This window comes from Cricetulus griseus, chromosome 2, assembly GCF_003668045.3.
Source record: "Cricetulus griseus strain 17A/GY chromosome 2, alternate assembly CriGri-PICRH-1.0, whole genome shotgun sequence".
Classification (NCBI taxonomy): Eukaryota; Metazoa; Chordata; class Mammalia; order Rodentia; family Cricetidae; genus Cricetulus; species Cricetulus griseus.
In genome coordinates, this window is record NC_048595.1 from 201,459,855 (window position 1) to 201,479,401 (window position 19,547).

General features: G+C 50.7%; 1 protein-coding gene across 1 annotated transcript in view; it reads left to right on the forward strand.

Annotated features, from left to right (window-relative positions):
• Positions 1-19,547, forward strand: part of Nrg2 (neuregulin 2) — a 179,888-nt gene that overhangs the window by 130,847 nt on the left and 29,494 nt on the right. Inside the window, 2 exon segments of the mRNA XM_027400776.2 lie at positions 11,699-11,870; positions 17,947-18,065. Coding sequence (XP_027256577.1) covers positions 11,699-11,870; positions 17,947-18,065 — 291 coding nt within the window.

The following is a 19,547-nucleotide window of genomic DNA, read 5'->3' on the forward strand; positions in this document are numbered from 1 at the left end:
ATGAGTTACCTTGAGATCAGCCATGAACCAGTGGAAGGATGAGCTCTTGAGCTGAAGTCTGCCCCTGCCCTGCCTTCCCCAGTCACATCTACTTAACCCCAGGCTCTTCTGCATTCTGTGTCCCTCAAGACAAACCGGCAAGAGCCAGAGGAGCCCTGCTGGCCACCTGTTGGAGCAAGCCTCCCATCAGATCAGTTAGACAGGTGCTTGCTTCCCAGGCTCTGCAGAGATGAGACACAAAGGGGATTCAGGGATGAGCAGTGAAGCCCTGCCCTCACCAGTAGCTTAGAGCATGGCTGTGGCAGTAGGGCATTAAACAGAAACTGTGAGCACTGACACAGGAGGGCAGCTGGAGGCCCTGAGCCTGCACCAACAGGTAGTAAGTAGTTCCTGGGAAGATGGAAGTCATGGTTGAGTGGCCTGGCCAGAAACCAAACCAAAGATCCAGAGTCCAGCCAGATCCAGTACCCTAGTGGGTAGTTATCTGGTCCTAGAAAGTCCCTTGTGCAAAAGATATTTCAATAGGAACCTGATTTAAAGCATGAACTGGGAGCTTGGTAGAAATGCATATTCTTGGGGCTCAGTCAGTAAAGTATATGATGCCATGCAAGCAAGAAGGCCAATTGGGATCCACAACACCCACATAAAAAGCCAGGTGTGGTGGCACACACTTGTAATCATAGCATTGGAGAGGTGGGAACAGGAGGATCCCTGAAGCTTGCTGGCCAGTTAGTCTTGCCAAATTGGTGAGTTCCAGGTTCAATGAAAGACCCCGTCTCAAAAAAACTGAAGAGAGCAATTGAAGGAGACACTGGCCTCCACAATCGCATGTACACCCTTGTGTATGTACACGCACATGAACATGCTCATACTCATAAAAAATACATATACACAAAGCAATGCAAACTTCTGAATCTCACCCTTGATTTATTGAATCAGAAACTGTGGGGGGAATTAACTGTGTGTGTTAGACAGTTCCATGGTGGATTAGGAGCTGTGCTTGAATTTGAAAACCACTGTTTCAGTTGGCTGTCTCACCCTACGAAGCAGACCCCCGCTGGGACCTGGCATTTCCCTGGCTCCATTCCATGCTCATGGTGCCACATGTGGACTCAACTCCACCTGCTGGGACTAATGGGCTCACCACTCTAAGGAAAAGAGAGATATAACAGGGTTTGTTCTAGTTGCAGAGCCTAACCTGAGAAGAGGAGCCAGCAAAGGGATGGAAGGAGAGTCTGCTTCCCACTCAAGGTGCCTCCAGAGGCCTTGAGGAAGAGGAGATGGATGAGATGGACTTAGAGGAACAGGAAAGCCTGGGAAAGGGAGGCTGAGCATTGCAATCAGATCAACCACTTGGTAAAGTGTTGGTGCTAGCAGCTCAGAAGGCTGGGGAAAACATACAGTGCCAAACTGTGCTGGCAGTGCTGTATACGGTAGGCAGAGACCGCAGGGAAGGATGGTAGGTAGTCTTCTGACTATGGCGTCAGGAGTCTGGCCTTCTCTGAACCAGTAGGGAGCGAAGGTTCTGCAGCAGGGACATCCTAGATAGAGCTGCCCTTGAGGCATCCTCAGTTATACACTGCACACCCCTGTGTGTAGAAGGATGGACCAGGGTAGAGCTGCCCAGTTAGGATGTGTGTGTGTGTGTGTGTGTGTTCGCGTGCGTGCGTGCTCGCTCAAGTGTGTTAGTGAGTGGCTAGAGGACCATGGACTGTCTCAAAAGCCCTCTTCAAACTGGAAACATTTCGCAAGGACTCTAAAAGGTGTGGGCCTGGCTGGAAGGTACTGTGATTTTTGAGTGGAGTTGGGTAAGACTGGATCTGAGCAGATAGTTCTGTCACTTCACTATCCAGATGGGGAAACAGAGGCCCAGAAAGGGAAGTGTCCATGTCAACAAGGCAAGGGTTGACAGCCACGGGCAATCCTCTGAAGGCAGCTCCCTCTGAGGCAGCTACTGCAGCCTCACCACCAGTTTCTGGGTTCCTTCAGGGCACCAGGGTCTACCACCACCTGTTCCTTTGAACCTGCTCATCCCTCAGGCCCAGCAGGTCTAGCATAGACTTTGTTCCCCACCCCATCCTCCCATGGAATACTTTTCCTGGCACCCAAGATGAGGAGAGAGATGAGCAGACCGCCTGTACTCCCTGGCACGGTTTTGGTAGACCCCTCCAAGCTTGCTGAGCACTGCCTTGCTCAGCTTCTGACACTCACATCTGATGTGTGCTGTGCTCCTGTCTGGATCTGAGTGAAGGCACAAATGAGGATGCTTCTGAGATGCTTCACCTCTATATGTGCACACCTAGCAGCGCCTTCCTCCCCCTGAAGATGGACACTGTCCTAGAGAGAGACTGCTGTGGTTAGGCTTTCTACCAGGGCTGTGCTGGAGGCAGTGGTACACCAGAAAGAGCTGAGGCCCCTGATTTCATCATCAACTCTGCTGTCGTGGGGCACAGGCCTGTTTGGGCTGAGGGACAAGCTGCAAAGGAGTTGTGGGTGGGAAACGGCTCTGGGATTAAGCACAGGGGCTCCACCCTGCCCAGAGTGCTTGTAGCTGTCTCTATCCGGGCTGCTTTAGAAGCCCATCAGTCATAGCTCAGCCTTACATCACCAATTCATTTGCTCAGCCCATGAGCAGTGAGCACTGCCTCTGGCCACATACCTGGAATGTCATGAAACCCTAGCACATCCCCTCCTCTCAAGACCCCCGGAAGTCTAGAAAAGAACGTAGTATGTTCCATGCTAAGAAGCCCCAAGAAGGGTAGAGGAAATGTTTGGGGAGTCTGCCTGGAGCAGAGGCTGCAGTTGGCCCGGTGGATTAGTGAAGGCGGCAGCATCTGACATCTTGAGGGATCAAGAAGAACTGCTAAAAGATTGCTCTAGTCTATGTCCTGCACAAAGTTCCTGACGTGTGTCACCTCCACTCTTAGAGGCGGGTGGGATGGTTCCTGTCTTTCAGACAAGAAAATGAAGGCTCGAAGAGGTGAAGTAACAACTGGTTATACAAGACACTGGCCAGAGCCAGCATACACACTGAATGAAGCCTCTTTGGCTCCAGCCCTTATGGTGGCTCTCTTTATTCTGTTTCCTGTGTGGAGAATGGTGTTAGGAGGCAGGACAGAATATGCGTGTTAGGGGACAAACTGGGACTTGGTTTGTCTGGAATGTGTGGTTCCTAGAGGGAAGTGTTAAGGTTAGGTAGCAGGGGGCCTTTGGGGAAGAAATGTGGACCAACCAGAAAGCATCCCTGAGGGGCCCAGCTGCCAACAAAGGAAGGCTGAAGCCTCATTTCTAGGCAGCAGGAACCTAAGGAAGGTTTCTGAGGAAGTCAGCAAGGAGGGTAGAAGTAAGTGTGCCAGGTGTACCCTGGTAGCAGCATCCTGGGGTAAGAGACAATGTGGGCAATTTCAGGTCCCTGCAGACAGTGGAGGGTAACAAAAGCAAGAGGATTGGTGCCAGTTGAATGAACTTGAACTTTGGGGGAAGGCAAGAGAGACATAGGTGGTCACAGATGCCAAGGTTATTGAAAGGGCATCCAATGGAGGGAGGTAGAGATGTCGGTTCTCTGCTTGTCATGTCTGAGCTAGTGACTGGAATGCTTTGCTTCTAGACCCCTTGCCCACACTAGCCTGGACCTCATCAGTGTCTCAGCCCTGCCCCACACCTGGAACTTAACAAGAACCTATATGAGTGCACGGATGTCTCCTGGGTGGGGCTGCTGACACCTTTACCTGAAGCCCAACATTGCTCCACAGTCTTCTGTTTTATCTTAAAAATCCTTATGAATCTGATACTATGCCTCACCACATGGCTGTCTGTTTCAACATGGATGTGCTGCTTTGCCTAGTAATGTGCCAGGCCGACCCTCCAGAAAGAGACCCTAAGACTGTCTTGTAGCCTTACCTGTGTCCCTACTGAAAAGTCAGCAGTCTAGGTAGTCAGGTGACCCCCTCCCCCTGAAATCCCCAAGGCCCTGACAACTCTCCCTATCTAGGCTGAGGAAGCAGAGGTACAGGGCCACCCCAAAGAGGACAAAGTATCGAGTGTTCTTTCCTCTGCTCTCTGAGTTCCCCCAAGCCATAGCTGCCCCAGCCCTTCAGCAGCAGGCAGCCTCCATGCTGGCTTCTCCTGGACCAAGACCTAAGACTTTGTCTCATGCCCAACCTTCCCTAGCAGACAGATTAAACAGGGTTTGGGCAGATGGTAATGGCCTTCCAGGGCTGTTATTTCTGCTCTGTCTCCTACCTTGGCTCCCAGCCACCAAAGAGGTGAGAAGGCCAGAAACTTCTGTACCTCCCCAAAGCACTTCTCCTTCCTTCCGTTCCCCTGAGGGGAAAAAAAAAAATACATGGTCCACAGATGAGTCAGTTGAAGCCCCAGGGAACTAGACTGCTACCTAAGGCCTGCAGTGAAAAACTGGGAGAGTGGGACAAAGACATTTGTCCTCATTCTCACCTTGGCATTTATGTCGACCTTGTGGCCCTTTTTTCCCAGAAGGTCTAGTGGGACCTCTCGCCCTCCTGATGAAATGTCCTCACTACCGCTCCTCCAGCTCTGGTTGCCATGCCCCATCTGTGTAGCACTAGGTGTCTGAGCCCTGGAAAGCACCTGAGAGTCTATGGTGTCTGTGCAGCTGGTGTCTGCTCTGGGGACCTGTGCCATCTCCCCACCCACCGCAGCTCCCTTCAGACTCCCATCTGCACCATTCTCAAACCTGTGGCTCCACCTGAGCCCCAAAATGTGAACAGGACTGGCAATCTCTGCCCCTGGCCTTAGTAAAGCCTGGGGAGGCCACTGGCTCTCTCTCCGGATGTTGGGCTCTCCCAGAGACTTTTACCCTTTCCTGCCCCCATGGAAACCCTAAGGAGGAGGCTGAGCCTGGAGGGCAGGGATACTGTTGTTTTGTCTTGCATTGCCTCCCTGGCTAGTAGGTGCTGGCACAACACAGGCCTATTGGGTATGGATAGCTGTTGGGTGGATATTGGAAGAGGGCAAAGTAAAGCCAGGTGCCAGGCTGGGACACACGGCCCATAAAAGCCAAAACCCCAAGTCTTTCAGTCTTTCTGTGAGGCCAACCTGTGGGTATCAAATGGTCCTTCAGCAGGCTCTGAGGACACTCGAGTGTCCATTTCACAGAGCAGATCCTGTGTGCCCACTTGAACCAGCTATGTTTTGAGTTTAAGGTTGTTTTGGCTTTTTCTTTTCTCATTTGAACTTGGAGTCTGTAATTAACCTCGAATAGGTTGCAGTCACTTTGTAGGTGGGAGAGAGGGGTGGGGAGGGGGCCGGCCCACAGCCTGCCAGCAGCAGGGCAGAAGAAGACTTTGATGCCAGGCAGGCTGGCCGCATAGTCTCCAGGTGTTAGCTGCAAAGGAGAGTGCTGCGTCTTAGTCATGAGGAGAGGGTCATTAACCCTTTTAAGAGTCCAGTGTCCCTGCCCTTGGTTCTGGAAGTGGGGAGGTGGGGCCAGGTCTTCCCAGCCGGGTTGCCTGGCCACAGCCTGTCTGCCTCACTCTCAGATCTCTCACTCCACACCCACCGCCCACTGCTGAGAGGAATGAGGTCAGGCAGCAACAGCACTGGCCTCCAGGCTGGGATGTGGGGAAGGATTGAGTTGTTGTTCTGGGTTGCTATCTTTAATGAGGTGCTCTCTGGGGATTGCCTGTCACATAGATACAGGCCAGATGCTCTGGTTTGGCACTAGGTGGCAGGAAGTAGAAGCCATTAGATAGCCCATGGTCCAACTTATACCACATGAGATGTGTCCTAAGGGTTTTTGGAACATGTCAGCCAGGGAAACCTTTTAGTGCAGACCTGGAAAGGCTTTCCTTTTGTCATTATAGCTTCCAAAGGCAGTCTCTCCACACCCTACTGTCCCCATAAGGATACCCTGAAGCTGCTGGTGGAAGGGACCTCTGTGCTCCTCCAACCCAAGGAATGTGGGTTTTCAGCCCAAAGGAAAATTGGTCTGAAGATGAAACAGGGGAGTGCTGCTCAGTAATCCAGGCCTTCCTAGGTCATCAGTTCACCACTGGTGTCACTCATGTCACTGGTTAGGGTGGGGAGGCTTAACCATTACTGGCCCCTCTTTGTACACACATTTTCCTATTGCTTTTATCCAATGTCTGTCACCTGTCCTGACTCCTGGGTGCTGAGCTTTTGAAGCCTCCTCTCTTTGAGGGGGAACATACCATCCCCTCAGGGTTGCTGTTCCTCCTTCACTGGGCCACAGAGATGACCTGGTAAAGTCTACCCCACTATTTTTAATATCAGGAGAACGCTGGGGATGACAAATTCATCTGAACAATGGAATGATAGGTGGCCATTAAAATGATTTATGGCTGTATTGCTTGACTTGGAAAAAGATGTTTTCCAATGTGTTGACTGAAAAGGAACCTAAGGCATTTAGAGAAGAATGTTTTGGAGGTGATATTTGAAAATATGAGCAGTGGGTTTCCTCTCTGAAGATAATTGAATTGCTTTTAATGTGTTTTCCTTTTTCCTTGTTTGTATTGTGTAATTTTTCTACAGCAAAATGTTATTTCTTATGTAACAAAAGAGTGACAGAGAGAAAGAACTAAACTCAGGGGGTATTGGTCATTCCACATACAGTTAAGTCCTATCTGTGTGGAGCCAAAGCCAGAGCCAGGCCTGACAAAGAGCAGATATGCTCAGCAAATGCCCCAGTAAATACTGAGGTGCTCGGTAAGCCCCATGAGCAGGATAGAGGGTGAATACCAGCCCACTGGTAGCTTTGGCTCTTGTCTTGGCAGAACCCACTTCATCCCAGGGGCTTATTCCCCTGCTTGGTTCAGCTCTAGCCTCAAGACACACTTCGGACACAATGTGATGTTCTCTGTGCCCCCACACTAGCATGGCATCCTAGGACTTGAGCATAAAATAGATCCCTCTCGGAAGGGGGTGGGTGCTGTGGCTGGGGGCTGGGATTAGCTCAGTCATGTTTGAAACCCTTTGAGAGCTGTCTCTAGGTGCCTGGGGCCTGCCACATGAATGACCTACCAGCCTTGTGCCAAGTGACCCTAGAATACTGGTACTGAATTTTATGTCTGGAAGCCACAACAGGAGAAACAACGTCCTGTAAGATTAAGAAAGAGCTAAACACACAAGCACGACTGTCTGTCATTCCCAGACAGCATCTAATGCTCTCCTCCGACACCTTCAGAACAAATCCGGGGCTATCTTGGAGAGGTCCCCAGGCCTTGCCACAGAAAGCTTCCAAGCTCTGGGCCCAGAAGTGGGGCTGCAGGGGTCCCCCAGGCACCTTTCCAAGAGCCATCTGGTGTGCACTCTTCTTTTCTACAATCTGAACTGCTCTAATAGATCCACCAAAGAACTTTCCAGACACAGAAAACTGAGCCTAGTGAGTATGCCTGGCCCCGCTTTGCCTTTCAGGAGATTCTTGTGAGGATCTTCCAAAAGCTAGAAGAGAAAATTCTCTGTAAAAGACATGGCATGATTCGAGCATGTGGTTATTCTTATGCTCTTGCCATTTAGACCAGTGCTGCCCAATGCAAGCATAGTCTAGTTCAAATATGTCGTTTAAAATCGTCTAGCAGACACAAAAGAAGTTAAAAAGAAAAATACAAGCTCAATCCTGGCTTCCTATCCTGACTCCTACAACCCTGTCACCTGGGGCCTGCCTGCCTCTCCAGCCCCTGCTCTCTTCAGCTGCATAGGCTGTTAAAGCCTGTGAATTCTCAAGCTCATTGTCACTGCCTCATCCTACCTCTTGAAGTCAGGCTCCCCAAATTCAGGACTATCTAGCTCACTCCCCAGTGAATGAACAGTGCCTGGCATGTAGCAGCTTGAATCATTCATTGGAAATGAATTGAGTTGGTGAGTGAGTGGATGGATGAATGAATGAATGAATGAATGAATGAATGAATGAGGAGTGAGTAAACTAGTCCAGTTGTTCAGAAGTGCGTAAACTATCAAGAAGTGGCTAATAAGACACACGAGTTCCCACTGGTTGGAGAGGAACCCTTGGGATCTAAAACAATAGCCTGTGTTTTAACAGAGACATAGAATGGCTTTGGAACCCTCAGTTCCTTGGGCCCTCTGGTCCTGCCTGCTGACTGCCTCTGTCTGGTGCATTCCCAGCCCATCACCCTCATGTGAAACAGTGGCCCACTGGCTCACTGTACCTTCTTTGGCTGGGACTCAAATCAGGCAGCAAAGTAACAGAGTCAGTGTGGCTTCATCCCACCCCTCAGAGGCTGGCTGGGGTCAGGCTGGAAGCAAAGTGGCCCACAGGGCTAGGAGACAAGGCTTCCCTGGTGTCAGAACTCCAGTACGGAAAGTAGGTACTTTAGACCCTACCAGGAGCTTTCTGTGTCCCAGTCACAAGAAAGCAAAGAGGACTAGGTAGAGGTCAGCGCTAGACCAAGGTTAGATGACAGCTGTCAGTCAACCTTAGAATGAAGCCGCTGTGCAGATGTGCTCCCGTGTCTCCAGGCACTGGGATGTACGGTGATTATACACACACTCTCCAGCACATGTGAAAGATACAGATGAGACAGTGAGCCCACCCTCCTGGATGGCTTTCCCAGCCCTGTTTCTCAGATGTCTGCCCAGGTTTTTAAGTCTCCAGATGGTTCCCATGGCTTCCATAGTTCAGAATTGTGAGGTGTGACAGGGACTCTGGAGCAGGTGAAAGCATGGGACATGGGGAAAAGAAGGATGCTAGGCAGGACTACTTTGTGTCATGAAGTTCCAGAAGGTTCCACAGTACACTGATGCACAAACTCTCTTGGTACAGAAGAGGAAGGAAGGAAGGGATGGAAGGAAGGCCAGCCATGCATCTTAAAATGTGAGAAGCAGATAACTGGGGGGAACACTGTAACAAAAGGTTCATAGCCTTACTATTTTCAGAGGCCTCTTGCAAATCCTTAAGATGAGCACTCCATTGGAAAAACAGACTGCAGACATGAACCAACAATTCCAAAGAAAGAAACACAATGGGCCGATGACTGTTCAGCCTCACCAGTCATCGAATAAATGCAAATTACCACAACAAAGAGACGTTATCTTTTGCCTAGCTAATTGGTAGAGATTAAAAACGTGATAATACCCCAACATGGTGAGGGTGTGGGGAAGAAAAAAAAAAAAACAGGCCCAGTCATTCAGAGGAGGAATGTGGATGGGAGTAGCCTTTCTAGGGGGCAATTTGGCAGAACAAAATTGCTGAGGAGGATTGCATGGCCTTTGACATGGCAATCCCACTTGCATGCCAGGTTCTGTATGCATTATCTCACACAGTCCTCACAGCCGTCCCACAAGGGTAGCAGCTGTTCTTTATCTCCTGTAGTTTACAGATGAGAAAAAGTGAAGCAGACACAAACTACGTCAGCAACCTCAGGACACAGAGCTAACAAGTAGCCAAACCTAGACTAGAACTCAGACGGTCTGTGTCTCCTGGATGTGTGCAGAAATGAAGCCACAGGGAGGGCCCTCAGGGCTTGATTTGTAATGGGAGCATTGGGAGGGCATGCTAAGCACCTCTCAACAGCAATAAGTTACATAAATTATGATACGCCCACACAGGAATATTATGCAAGTGTGAAAAGTGATTCTGTGGAAAAATATTTGTGTGAGTGCCAGGGGGAAAAAAAATGGTTTTGTATTCGTAAAAGATCTCTAAAAGGATACAGAAGAAACTGATAAAATTAGTTACCTCCTGGCTATTCTGTGAAGCTAGAGGGAGATTTGTTTTGTAAAATATATACTCTTGTTATATTTGAATCATGTGGCTATAATGTGTTAAAATGTATACATCTATGCACATATACACATGCAAGTTACAATGTAGAACTTTATTCCCCAGAAGTACTATTGGGGATCCCCAAAAAAGGTTCAAAAGCCCATACTCAGTCAGACCAAGGTAAATGAAGGCCCTTCCTGGACTGCATCCATTCGTGTCTTCCCCGAATCAGCCTCATCATGGAACCCTTTTCTTGAGTAATGATCTGTCTTCATCTCTCCAGGCACTTGCAAGTTAGGTTTTAAAAATGCTGGTTTTGATACTGAACACGGAGGTGAAGAGGTTGCATTGTTTCTTTAAATGAAAGAATCATGTTACTGGCACTAGTCCCATTTTGCTTAAAAATAATGTGTGTGTGTGTGTGTGTGTGTGTGTGTGTGTGTGTGTACTGATTTCCAAGTACTGAAATAGTAGATGGTTTTGTTTGCTTCTGCCTACTCATTGTGTTTTGTCATGACTTTCACAGGTGTCTGTGCTTACACCTAGCCCAACAATACATTTTTAAAGGAAGCTTTCTCGCACTTTCCTTCTGGTCTCTCTGTGCCCCACTCTAATCTCCTCCCACTTGTGAGCAGACTTGCATATAAGTTAGGAAAGAAACTCTACCTCTAGCAAGCCCTTTCTCCTGAAGCCTCTAGCCCACTGTCAGGACTCTAAGCTACAATAAAAGAAAGGTTTGGTGATTGATGAGGACTGGAGATGGGGCCAGCAGGTTCCCCAGACAGTTCCTGACCCTGGTAGACCCTCCCTTACACTAATGGGAGGCCTCAAATCCAGGGTCTGCATTCCGTGAGAGAGACGGCTCCAGAAGCTGACACCAGCCTGCCACCTGCCCTATACCCAGGCTTTGGCCTCAGCTCTGTAGCTGTGTGGTCTCAGTCAAGTTTCTGAACCTGAGTCAGCTCCACCCACACTGGAGTGTGACACAAAGAGCTCAGGAATCAAATGAGAGTGTGCATGGAAAGTTGCATGTCCTAGGAAGGGCCATCTCAGTGCAAATTATTAATTTGTGACCCAGCAGGTAGCCCTGCATGCCCTCACCTTGCTGGGAACAAAGTGTGTGTATATGTTTAAGGTGGCAGGGAGTGTCACAAGGAGGTGGCATATGGGAGTCTAACATGTCTGTGAACTGCCTGGGCTTTCAGAAACAGAGGAGAAAGCCTGGAGCTTACTGTCCAGGCCTGGGCCCACACCCACCTGTCTAGGTGCCCTCCATCACCCTTTGACAGCCCACTACTCTGGCTCACATTCCTTCAGCTCAGAGCTACCTCAGCAGAGCGCACCTCCTCACTTTCCTCCACATCCACTCCTTTAGTCTTAGCTGCCTGAGCCCTGTCCCCGGGGCTGAGATTAAGACTGCTCCTCTGGGCTCTGCCACCCCCAGCTCCCCTCATACCACACTGCAGTGGCAATTCCAGGTTACAGTGCTAGGCTGCCTTTTATGGAAGTGGTAGCAAAGTCTACCATCTTGACTTCCTGTGTCTTCTGGGCCCAGCACAGACCTTGGTGGGGGCGGGGTTGAGGAAGTGAAGGGGAAAGACAGGAGTTAGATCATGACCACCAAGGTCATGATCTGGATTTGAACCTCAGGTCCAGGGAAGTGACTTCACTCTCCTAAGCCTCAGTTTCCCTGTCTATAAATGGGTTTAAACACTACAGTGAAGTCATGGGGTTGTGAAGGTTTTACAAGCGAATGCGAAGCTCTTGGTGCCACCCCAAGGCCAGAGAAGTGCCCAGAAGGAGCAGGACTATGTTCCCACTGCAGACTCTAAATGCAGGTTGAGTTGGACTAAAGAAAAATGTCAGGAGGGGCAGCCTCTAGTCTCCCCACTTCCAGCCTTACCATGGGAACTCCTACTGCTCATGCCTGGCACTGTCCCCGCTACCCCCACACTCACCTGCCTGCCTTGCACCCCACAGCCACCCGGCCCAAGCTGAAGAAGATGAAGAGCCAGACAGGAGAGGTGGGTGAGAAGCAGTCGCTGAAGTGCGAGGCAGCAGCGGGGAATCCCCAGCCCTCCTACCGCTGGTTCAAAGATGGCAAAGAGCTCAACCGGAGTCGTGATATCCGTATCAAGTACGGCAATGGCAGGTGAGTACCACCTGCTCTCCATCCCACCAGCTTCTAGTCCAAAAGGGAGGACCAGAGCCATATTCCCAAACTCAGCATGGAACCAGTCAGGTCCCCTCCATGCATCCATTCCTTGCCACACCCAATGCTTCCCTGACTGCTCAACCCTTCAGGCCAGGTTTGCCCTGGGATTACAGACCAGGGGCAAGAATTAAGCAATTCCCAAGGCTGGGGATGGGGCTCCGTGGATAAAGTGCTTGCTAAGCATGCACAAAGCCTTGGGTTCAAACCTAGCACCACATAAAACCAGGTGTGGTGACACATGCCTTTGATCCCAGCACTTGGGAGGTGGAGTCAGGAGGATCAGAAGTTCAAGGTCATCCTCGGCTACATAGCAAGTTGAGACCAGTTTTGGTTAGATGAGACCCTGTCTCACTGAAGGAAAAAAAAAAAAAAGAATGAAGCCATTTATGTGTCTAAATATTGGAGGCAGTTTGACTCTGAGCTGTCTTTAGCAGCAGAAGTCCTACGTATCAAAAGACCTAGCATCCATCTGAGGGGTCCTGAATCTGGCAGTCTAAGGTGAAAGACCCTGGGGACTCACATGAGACAAAAGGCTGGAGGTCTGACTTGGCAAGCTGCCCCTTGTAGAGAGCTTAGTAACTGGGAAGAGACAATCAGGGGTCTACCTGCGACACCCCCCTCCCCATTGCAAGAAGATTGTCTTTAGTCCTGAAATGAATATTTCAGGAAGGAGCATGGTGTGCACACTCCCTGAGTCTTCAGGCTGGAGAAGATACCCTCACCTCCATCCAGGCAAAGGGCGGGATGTGCCAGGAGATCCAGGAGTCTAAGGCAGCTCCTACATGTCTGCCATTAAACACAGTTCTACCCAACCTTTCTCTGTGGGTGCTGAGGTCTAGGTAAACATTCTACTCCCACTAAGGAGCCCCTCAAGCCTTTTCTGCCCTCACCCCCTAGAGTAGCTTGCAACCACCTCCTTTGAAAATATCATTTTCTTCCAGCCCTCCACAAAATGCAAACAATGGTATTTATTTTTGTAGAGATCATTGGCCTACCCCACAACAGAAAGTGTTAGGTAAAGGTCCAGCCTCAGGCTATCCCTACCCCACCTCAGAGACCTGCAACCTGAGAAGAGAAATGGGATTCGGGAGCTTCACTCTGTCTCCACTCTCCTTCCAAGACATGAACTAAAGAAAAACTGGTTACTTGGACAAAGACAGAAAGTGGCCCAGGCAAAAAGTCAGGCAAGAAGGGTTTAGATGAGAGGTCCGTGGCGCTAGGGCTGACTCGTGAGGGAATTATAGTAGCTGGAGAGGTAGCAAGGTTTGCAGTGGGTTCCCTATGTGTCCCTTGTCTATATCATTGGCAAGAAACTCAGTCTAACAACTCCTATATCCCCCACTCCTCCCCACCCTGCTACAGTACTGGTACCAGCCTAGAAAAACTAGTAGACAGGACTCCTGGAGCTAGGACTGGAGGGGGCACCTCCCTCCAGCTTCTCTACTATTTCCTGAAGTCTACAAAGTCCAGGGAAGGTGCTGGCCCTTCTCCTCTGCACTGTTCCCAACATGGCACCTATCTACCCATCTCCATCCCACCAGACCTTGTACAATATTGCCTCGTGCCCTCCCTTACACACTCACTCACACACGCATGCACACACACGCATGCACACACACACACACACACACACACACACACACACACACACACACACACTCCACTTTGCTGAGGCACCACCAATTCCTGCCTTTCTTCGGTAACTTTAGCTTCTCTTCCTCTCCCTCGCAGCAGACTTCATCCTGTTCACCCCTCTGACAAGCCACTATCCCTGACTGCTGTTCCTTCCCACTTCCAGCTGTTGCCTGTCTCCCTTGTTCCCCCCACCACTATGAGAGTCACCCAGGCCCCTCCTCCATGCCTTTCGTCCTCTGTCCACACTCCCTTATCCAATGCAGCCAGTGCAGCATGTCCTCGGCTCCTCCACCCCAATTCTGGGTCGCTAGGCACACTGACACCTGCCGCCTCTCACTGTGGCTTCTCCACTGTCCTCCTCTGAGTCAGATCTCTTTCCCAGAGTCCACTGGTGCTGGGCTTTCCTACAACCTGGGCTTCACTGTCCGCTCCCTCCCCACCAGGGGGTGACGCCACCCTCTTATGGCTTGACATCTCTGAGACCCCAGGCCTCCAGCTCTAGGCATGGTGGCAGTTTCACCAAGTTTCACATTGTGCTGCCAGCTGAGCCCCAAGCATCACTCCTGAGCAGTCTCTGACCCACAGTACTCCCAACCAGCTCCTCCGCCCCACCCTCACTGACCCAGCTGCTCCTTGTCATGCTCTCTGCCATCTCTGCAGGTGGACATGACCTCCCTGCCCTAAATGTTTCTCATCTGACCTCCCTCCCCCCTGGACACAGGCCCCTTTCTGAGTTAATTGATGCAGCTAACCTGTGGGTATTGACTGTGTGTCAAGAACTCTGCTAGAGGTTCAGGATACACTGGTGAACAAGACAGCTGTAGCCCCTGCCCTCATGAGACTCTGGGCCCATTTCCAACATAGACTCTGGTATAACAATAATAGCAATAATAAAAGCCCCCCGCCCATTTTTCAGGGAAAAAAATGATCCTCTTGCACCCTGCTTATGATTCTAGTTCTCAGCCCCCTACAAGTGCCTGCAACAGATAATCCTTTCCACCCCAGCCCCCCCTGAAATCATCCCTTCCTTATTTGACAGCCTTGGGACCCTCCCAATCTGTGCTGGCCTAAACTCTCTGCTGATCTGTCCCTACTAGAGGCCCAACCCCTGGTCTTTCCTTTCACAAACCTGGACTTGGGCCCAGGCTGTCCCCTGTACTAGGAAAACTGCACCTCTTGTCCCTGGCAAAGCCCTCCAAGACCCAGCACAAATGCTGGGACTCAGGAATATCTATGAACCGGAGCCCTCGGATCAGCCCATGTCCCCTGACCATACTTTAGCCATAGCTTCACCTCACCATTGAGAACTTGATCAATTCTCACAGGAGCAACTCCCCCTGCTCCCCTATGAGCCTGGATGCAGAGATCCATATTCAGTGTGAGGCTGACTAGAACCTCCCAGCGCTGGCCCTCCTCTCCTGAGTGCAAGGTTGTCCTTCAAGAGGCTCAACGGGTCCTCTATGGATAGTCCAATCTTCTAAACAACTTACTCCTGGTAAAGCCTCAGATTCATCTGACACATGGGTGACCTAATCCAGAGACAAGGCCAAGGTCTTTCCCTAGATGGTAGACCCTTAAATTTGAAGTATGACATGGCCCCTTTCCCACATGCTGCCTTCTGAAATGTCTGTCCCTTGTCCCACCTGTCCTGTCCCTGGGATTTCAGCAGTAAATCGTTAGCTGTGGAGGAGTAGGCCGTGACAGGGAACTTCTGATTATACAAAGTCCTCTCAAAGTGGCTTCAAGAGAACTGTCACCCTCCATACTACCCACGCCCCCACTGTGCACACCTCAGTGACACGGAGCTAGGAGTGCCCTTTCTGACGAACCTTTCTCTGTCCTTCCTGCCTGAGCGTCTCATGCTCTACCTGCCCAGGCTACATTCAGGGTTGGCATCTCTGTTTGCTGGCAGAGACTGCCTTCTCGACAGGGGCTGACTGTCTGTCTCCGTGCCTGCCAAATTGCAGTGTCATCCAGGCCTTCCTGAGCCAGGAGAACACTTGCCCCCCTGCAGAACCGCATGTTCCTTTATTTATGAGGGGCAGGCCGGGACAGGCCCCTCAGGCAGGCAGGGAGGCAGGCACTGAGGAAAGTGTGGGGCTGCCCAGATCCTGTCCCTGCCAGCAGAGAACCGGCTAGGGAGGGTAGGACAGCACCTTTTGTAGGGGCAGACCTGGGTCAACACATTGATGGGGTGGCAGGAGTGCACACCTTGCCTCCCTTCCAGGAAGGCAAGGAGAGAGCCCTGAGTCCTAGGGACTCCAGATGGAGCTAAGAATGAGGAGAGTATAGAGTCCCAGCAACTTCAGGGCCCATTCTCAGCTATAGCTCTGGATCTCATTTCCCCAAGACCTCTTGGGCCCCAATGAACCAAGATGCCTATTCTGTACCTGAGAGTTGTTGCCTTTTTCTTGTCTCAAAGGTTGGCCTTTGACAAGCCCTGCTGCTCCTTGATCCTGGTCTCATGCAGCTTTGGGTGGGGTTCTTCCTCCAAGTCTATGTTGCTCCTTAGATGCTCTACCTGTCCTGCTACAAATAGCATCTTAGGGATGTCGCTATGGGTGACCATGAGGATCTTCCTGGCTTTGGGTCCCCTATGCATGAACCCTCTTGCCCTCAACTGTCACTACCCCCACCCCGGCCCTGCCTATCCAGCATGCAAGAAAGTGAGGGAAGCTTTGTCCTAGGGAAGTGAGACTCTGGCACTAATTAGATTGAGATGGGAAGCAGGGGCTCACTTAGTCAGAGGGGCCTCCAGGACTCTGCTTAATGAATGAAGCTGTTGATAGAGGAGGGCTGTGGCAGGCACAAGCCCAAGGAGAAAGACCAGCATGAACCAGGAATGGTAGGGCATATAGTCAAGCCACTGTTACCACATTGGCAAGGCCATCACTATGGCACTAAGGTTGATCAGTCTGTGGAGAGATTTTTGAGATGAGGCCAATTCCCAAAGACAGAGGTAAAGCCAAGAGGGAGGTGCTTTCTGCTCAGCTTTCTCCCCATTACTTCCCCATACCCCAAACCCCATATCCCATTCCCCATTCCCATCACAGTCCTTATGCCATCAGTATCATGGCTCTCTTTTGCAGGGCAATGGCATCTTGGCTGTACCCTGCCCGTACTCCAGCCAACTGTGCATCTACAAGGAATCTGGTTTTTTAATCCATCACTAAAAAGAATAGGAGGTCACAGTAAAAACATTATGTCCTTTCTGGTGTCCCTGGCTTTATCCAGAACACTTTCTGAGCCTCAGAGAGTACTTGATGCAAGAAGGGTTGGGAACTATGAGCAGAGCCTTGCAGAACCAAGACATCTCAGAGTTGGTGCAAGGAAGCCTTGAGGAGGAAGCAAGGTTTGGTCAGGACTTCAGAAAGAAGCCAAAGCCAGATGCTCCGGAGCCACAGCTTGGAGGAGGGGTGGCTAGGACCTGGCCTCGGACCATTCAAGTAAGAGACCAGAGAAAGGCACTAGCCCTAGCTTCTGGTGTCTTTACTGACCTCAGTTCCTGGTTACCTCTGCTTTGCCTTGCCAGACTTAGTTTGTCCATAGGTAAGAAGAGGACACCCTAACTGGCCCTGAGGCTCCAGACCCTGGGGTACACAGTTTCCAGCACACGGGAGGTGCTTGTTACACATTTGAGGAAGGAGTTAAACAAAATCCTCTTGGAGAGGCTACAGAGGCTCCTTGATGGCAAGGCTGAGTGGACAAACAGTAGGAGAGAGGCTTGGACTGGCACCCTGGATTAGCACAGTTGCCGCTGAAGCTATCAGACAGGCGTTCTCCCGGGTATCCGGGAGTTGGAGTCCATTCTGCTGCTCTAACAGAGTATCCAGAGGGGTTCACTGATAAACAGTAGGGATGTGTTTGGCCCTCATTTGTAGAGTCTGGAACTCCAAAATCAAGGGCATGAGACCCTCTCAATATGTGTCCTCATCATCTGTTAACACCATTGCAGTGAGGACCAGTGGACTTTGGGAAACAATATACAACATGAACAGTGGCAATCTGCTACTTCCATGGATGGCAAAGGCAGCTGGAAATTCGAGGTGTAGCTATGTGACTTCCTAAGGGGCCTGGTGTTCTTCCCCAAGAAAAATGATACAAAGAAACCCAGCCCCAAGGAAAGAGATGCGGGAATTCACAGATCAGAACCTGAGTGCTGTGGAGCAATACACAGTGTTGCACTGAGGATTCGCGTCTCCTCCCAGCTCCAGGGTTTGGTGTACCACCTGCACTCCAGAAAGAGCTGGCCTAAGGGGCCTTCTTCTCACCCATCCTACACAGCCACTGTGGATCTGTGAAGTTACCATTCAGTGACCCTGATAAGCTCCAGCAGCCCTGGCTCACACCTCTCTCCCTTTTTCTTCCCCCAAACCAGAAAAAACTCACGACTCCAGTTCAACAAAGTGAAGGTGGAAGATGCTGGGGAGTATGTCTGCGAAGCCGAGAACATCCTTGGGAAGGACACCGTGAGGGGCCGGCTCCATGTTAACAGTGGTAGGTGTTCCTCAAGGAAGGGAAGGGTCCTGGGTGGGGGGTAGGGGATGGCAGAGTAGATCAGCTGGCCCTCAGCCCTCAGGAGAACCACATGAGATCTGTCTTGCACTCAACTCCCCTCCCTCCTGCTGCTACATATCAAATCCAAGATCTCAGCCAATTCAGAGAAATGCAGTCAAAGCATAAATGTTTAGTTTTGTTATCTGGGCCTGGAAGAGCCGCCAACTCTCATTTTAAATACCCTGAAAACTAAATATTTTGAAATCAAGAGGTGGGGGTGGGGGGAAGATATTTTTAGAAGGCAATTACGGGAGGCTGGGCTGTCAGGAGCAAGGCTGGGGGAGAGCGGGGCCTGAGGTGGGTGTGAGTTGCCTGCCTATTGCCAGCAGCATCGTTGGGCACCTGAGCCAGGCCTCAGGGTGGGAAGCTTGAGTGTCTGTGGCCTGTGGGCAGCCTCCATTTAGGGATAACAGGCCTGGCTCACCTCACTTATGCTGTGCCCTCTTTGAAGACTTACAAAGGAGGACCTCAGAGCTGCTTGGTTTGCTGGCTCACAGTGTCTGATGTAGCATCAGAATAGAGAACATCGTTCTGCTGGGTTTTCCTCTCAGGCCCTGGTTTTGGGCAGCCACAAACTGATTCCATCGTGTAGGGTTTGCTGTTCACCACGCCCTGTCCCTGGCATAGGATCTGACCCTGTGTATGATGCCGTCTGACTATGTTACCACCATACAGCCTTGAAGGGCTCCCCAGATCCAGTGCTGACTTTAAGGGGATCCTGTTGCATTACCAAGGCCACAAGTCAGACCCCATCCTGTCTGCCCTATGCTCATGGGAGATACCTCAGGCTTCTGTTGTCTAGCTCTTTGTCACACCTGTCCCTTCCACTCCATTCCCTATCTCGAGAGCAGCCATGGCTCAGGCTTTGGCCCCAGCTCACACACAAGTCAGAGCAATGGGCTTTGACAGTGCCTTCTTGAAGCCATACCCTTCCCATGGAGCCTCCTCGCCAGGGCTTACTCCTTTCCTATCTGACCCCAAGATCATGTCATCCCTAGATGAACTCTGTCTCCTTTACCAGTCCCCATCCATAACCTTTCAACCCTACCCCCACCCCCCAGCAGCCTTCCTCCTTGACCTCCTGCAGTGTTACTCTGGGTCCAAACCCAATCCTGAGCCACCTCTTGACCCTCATGGTTTGGGGGCATCTCTTGGATTCTAGCCTTAGACCCCCTGTTGTTGGATTTGTTCTGTGCTCAGACCACCTAACTCAGGAGGAGCCTCAGGGAAGTGACAAGAACAGGAATGATGTTATCCCCTGAGAGTTCTGGTCAGGTCTACTGTTTGCTGAGCCATACTCTATCTGCATTGTCTCCTGGACCCTTCTTTGGGAGAGGCTCAGAGAGGTTGTGCCCAAAGTCAAACAGCTTGTTACTGATGGATCTCTACAGTGAGAAAGTCGTTAGTAAACTTGGTCTTGGC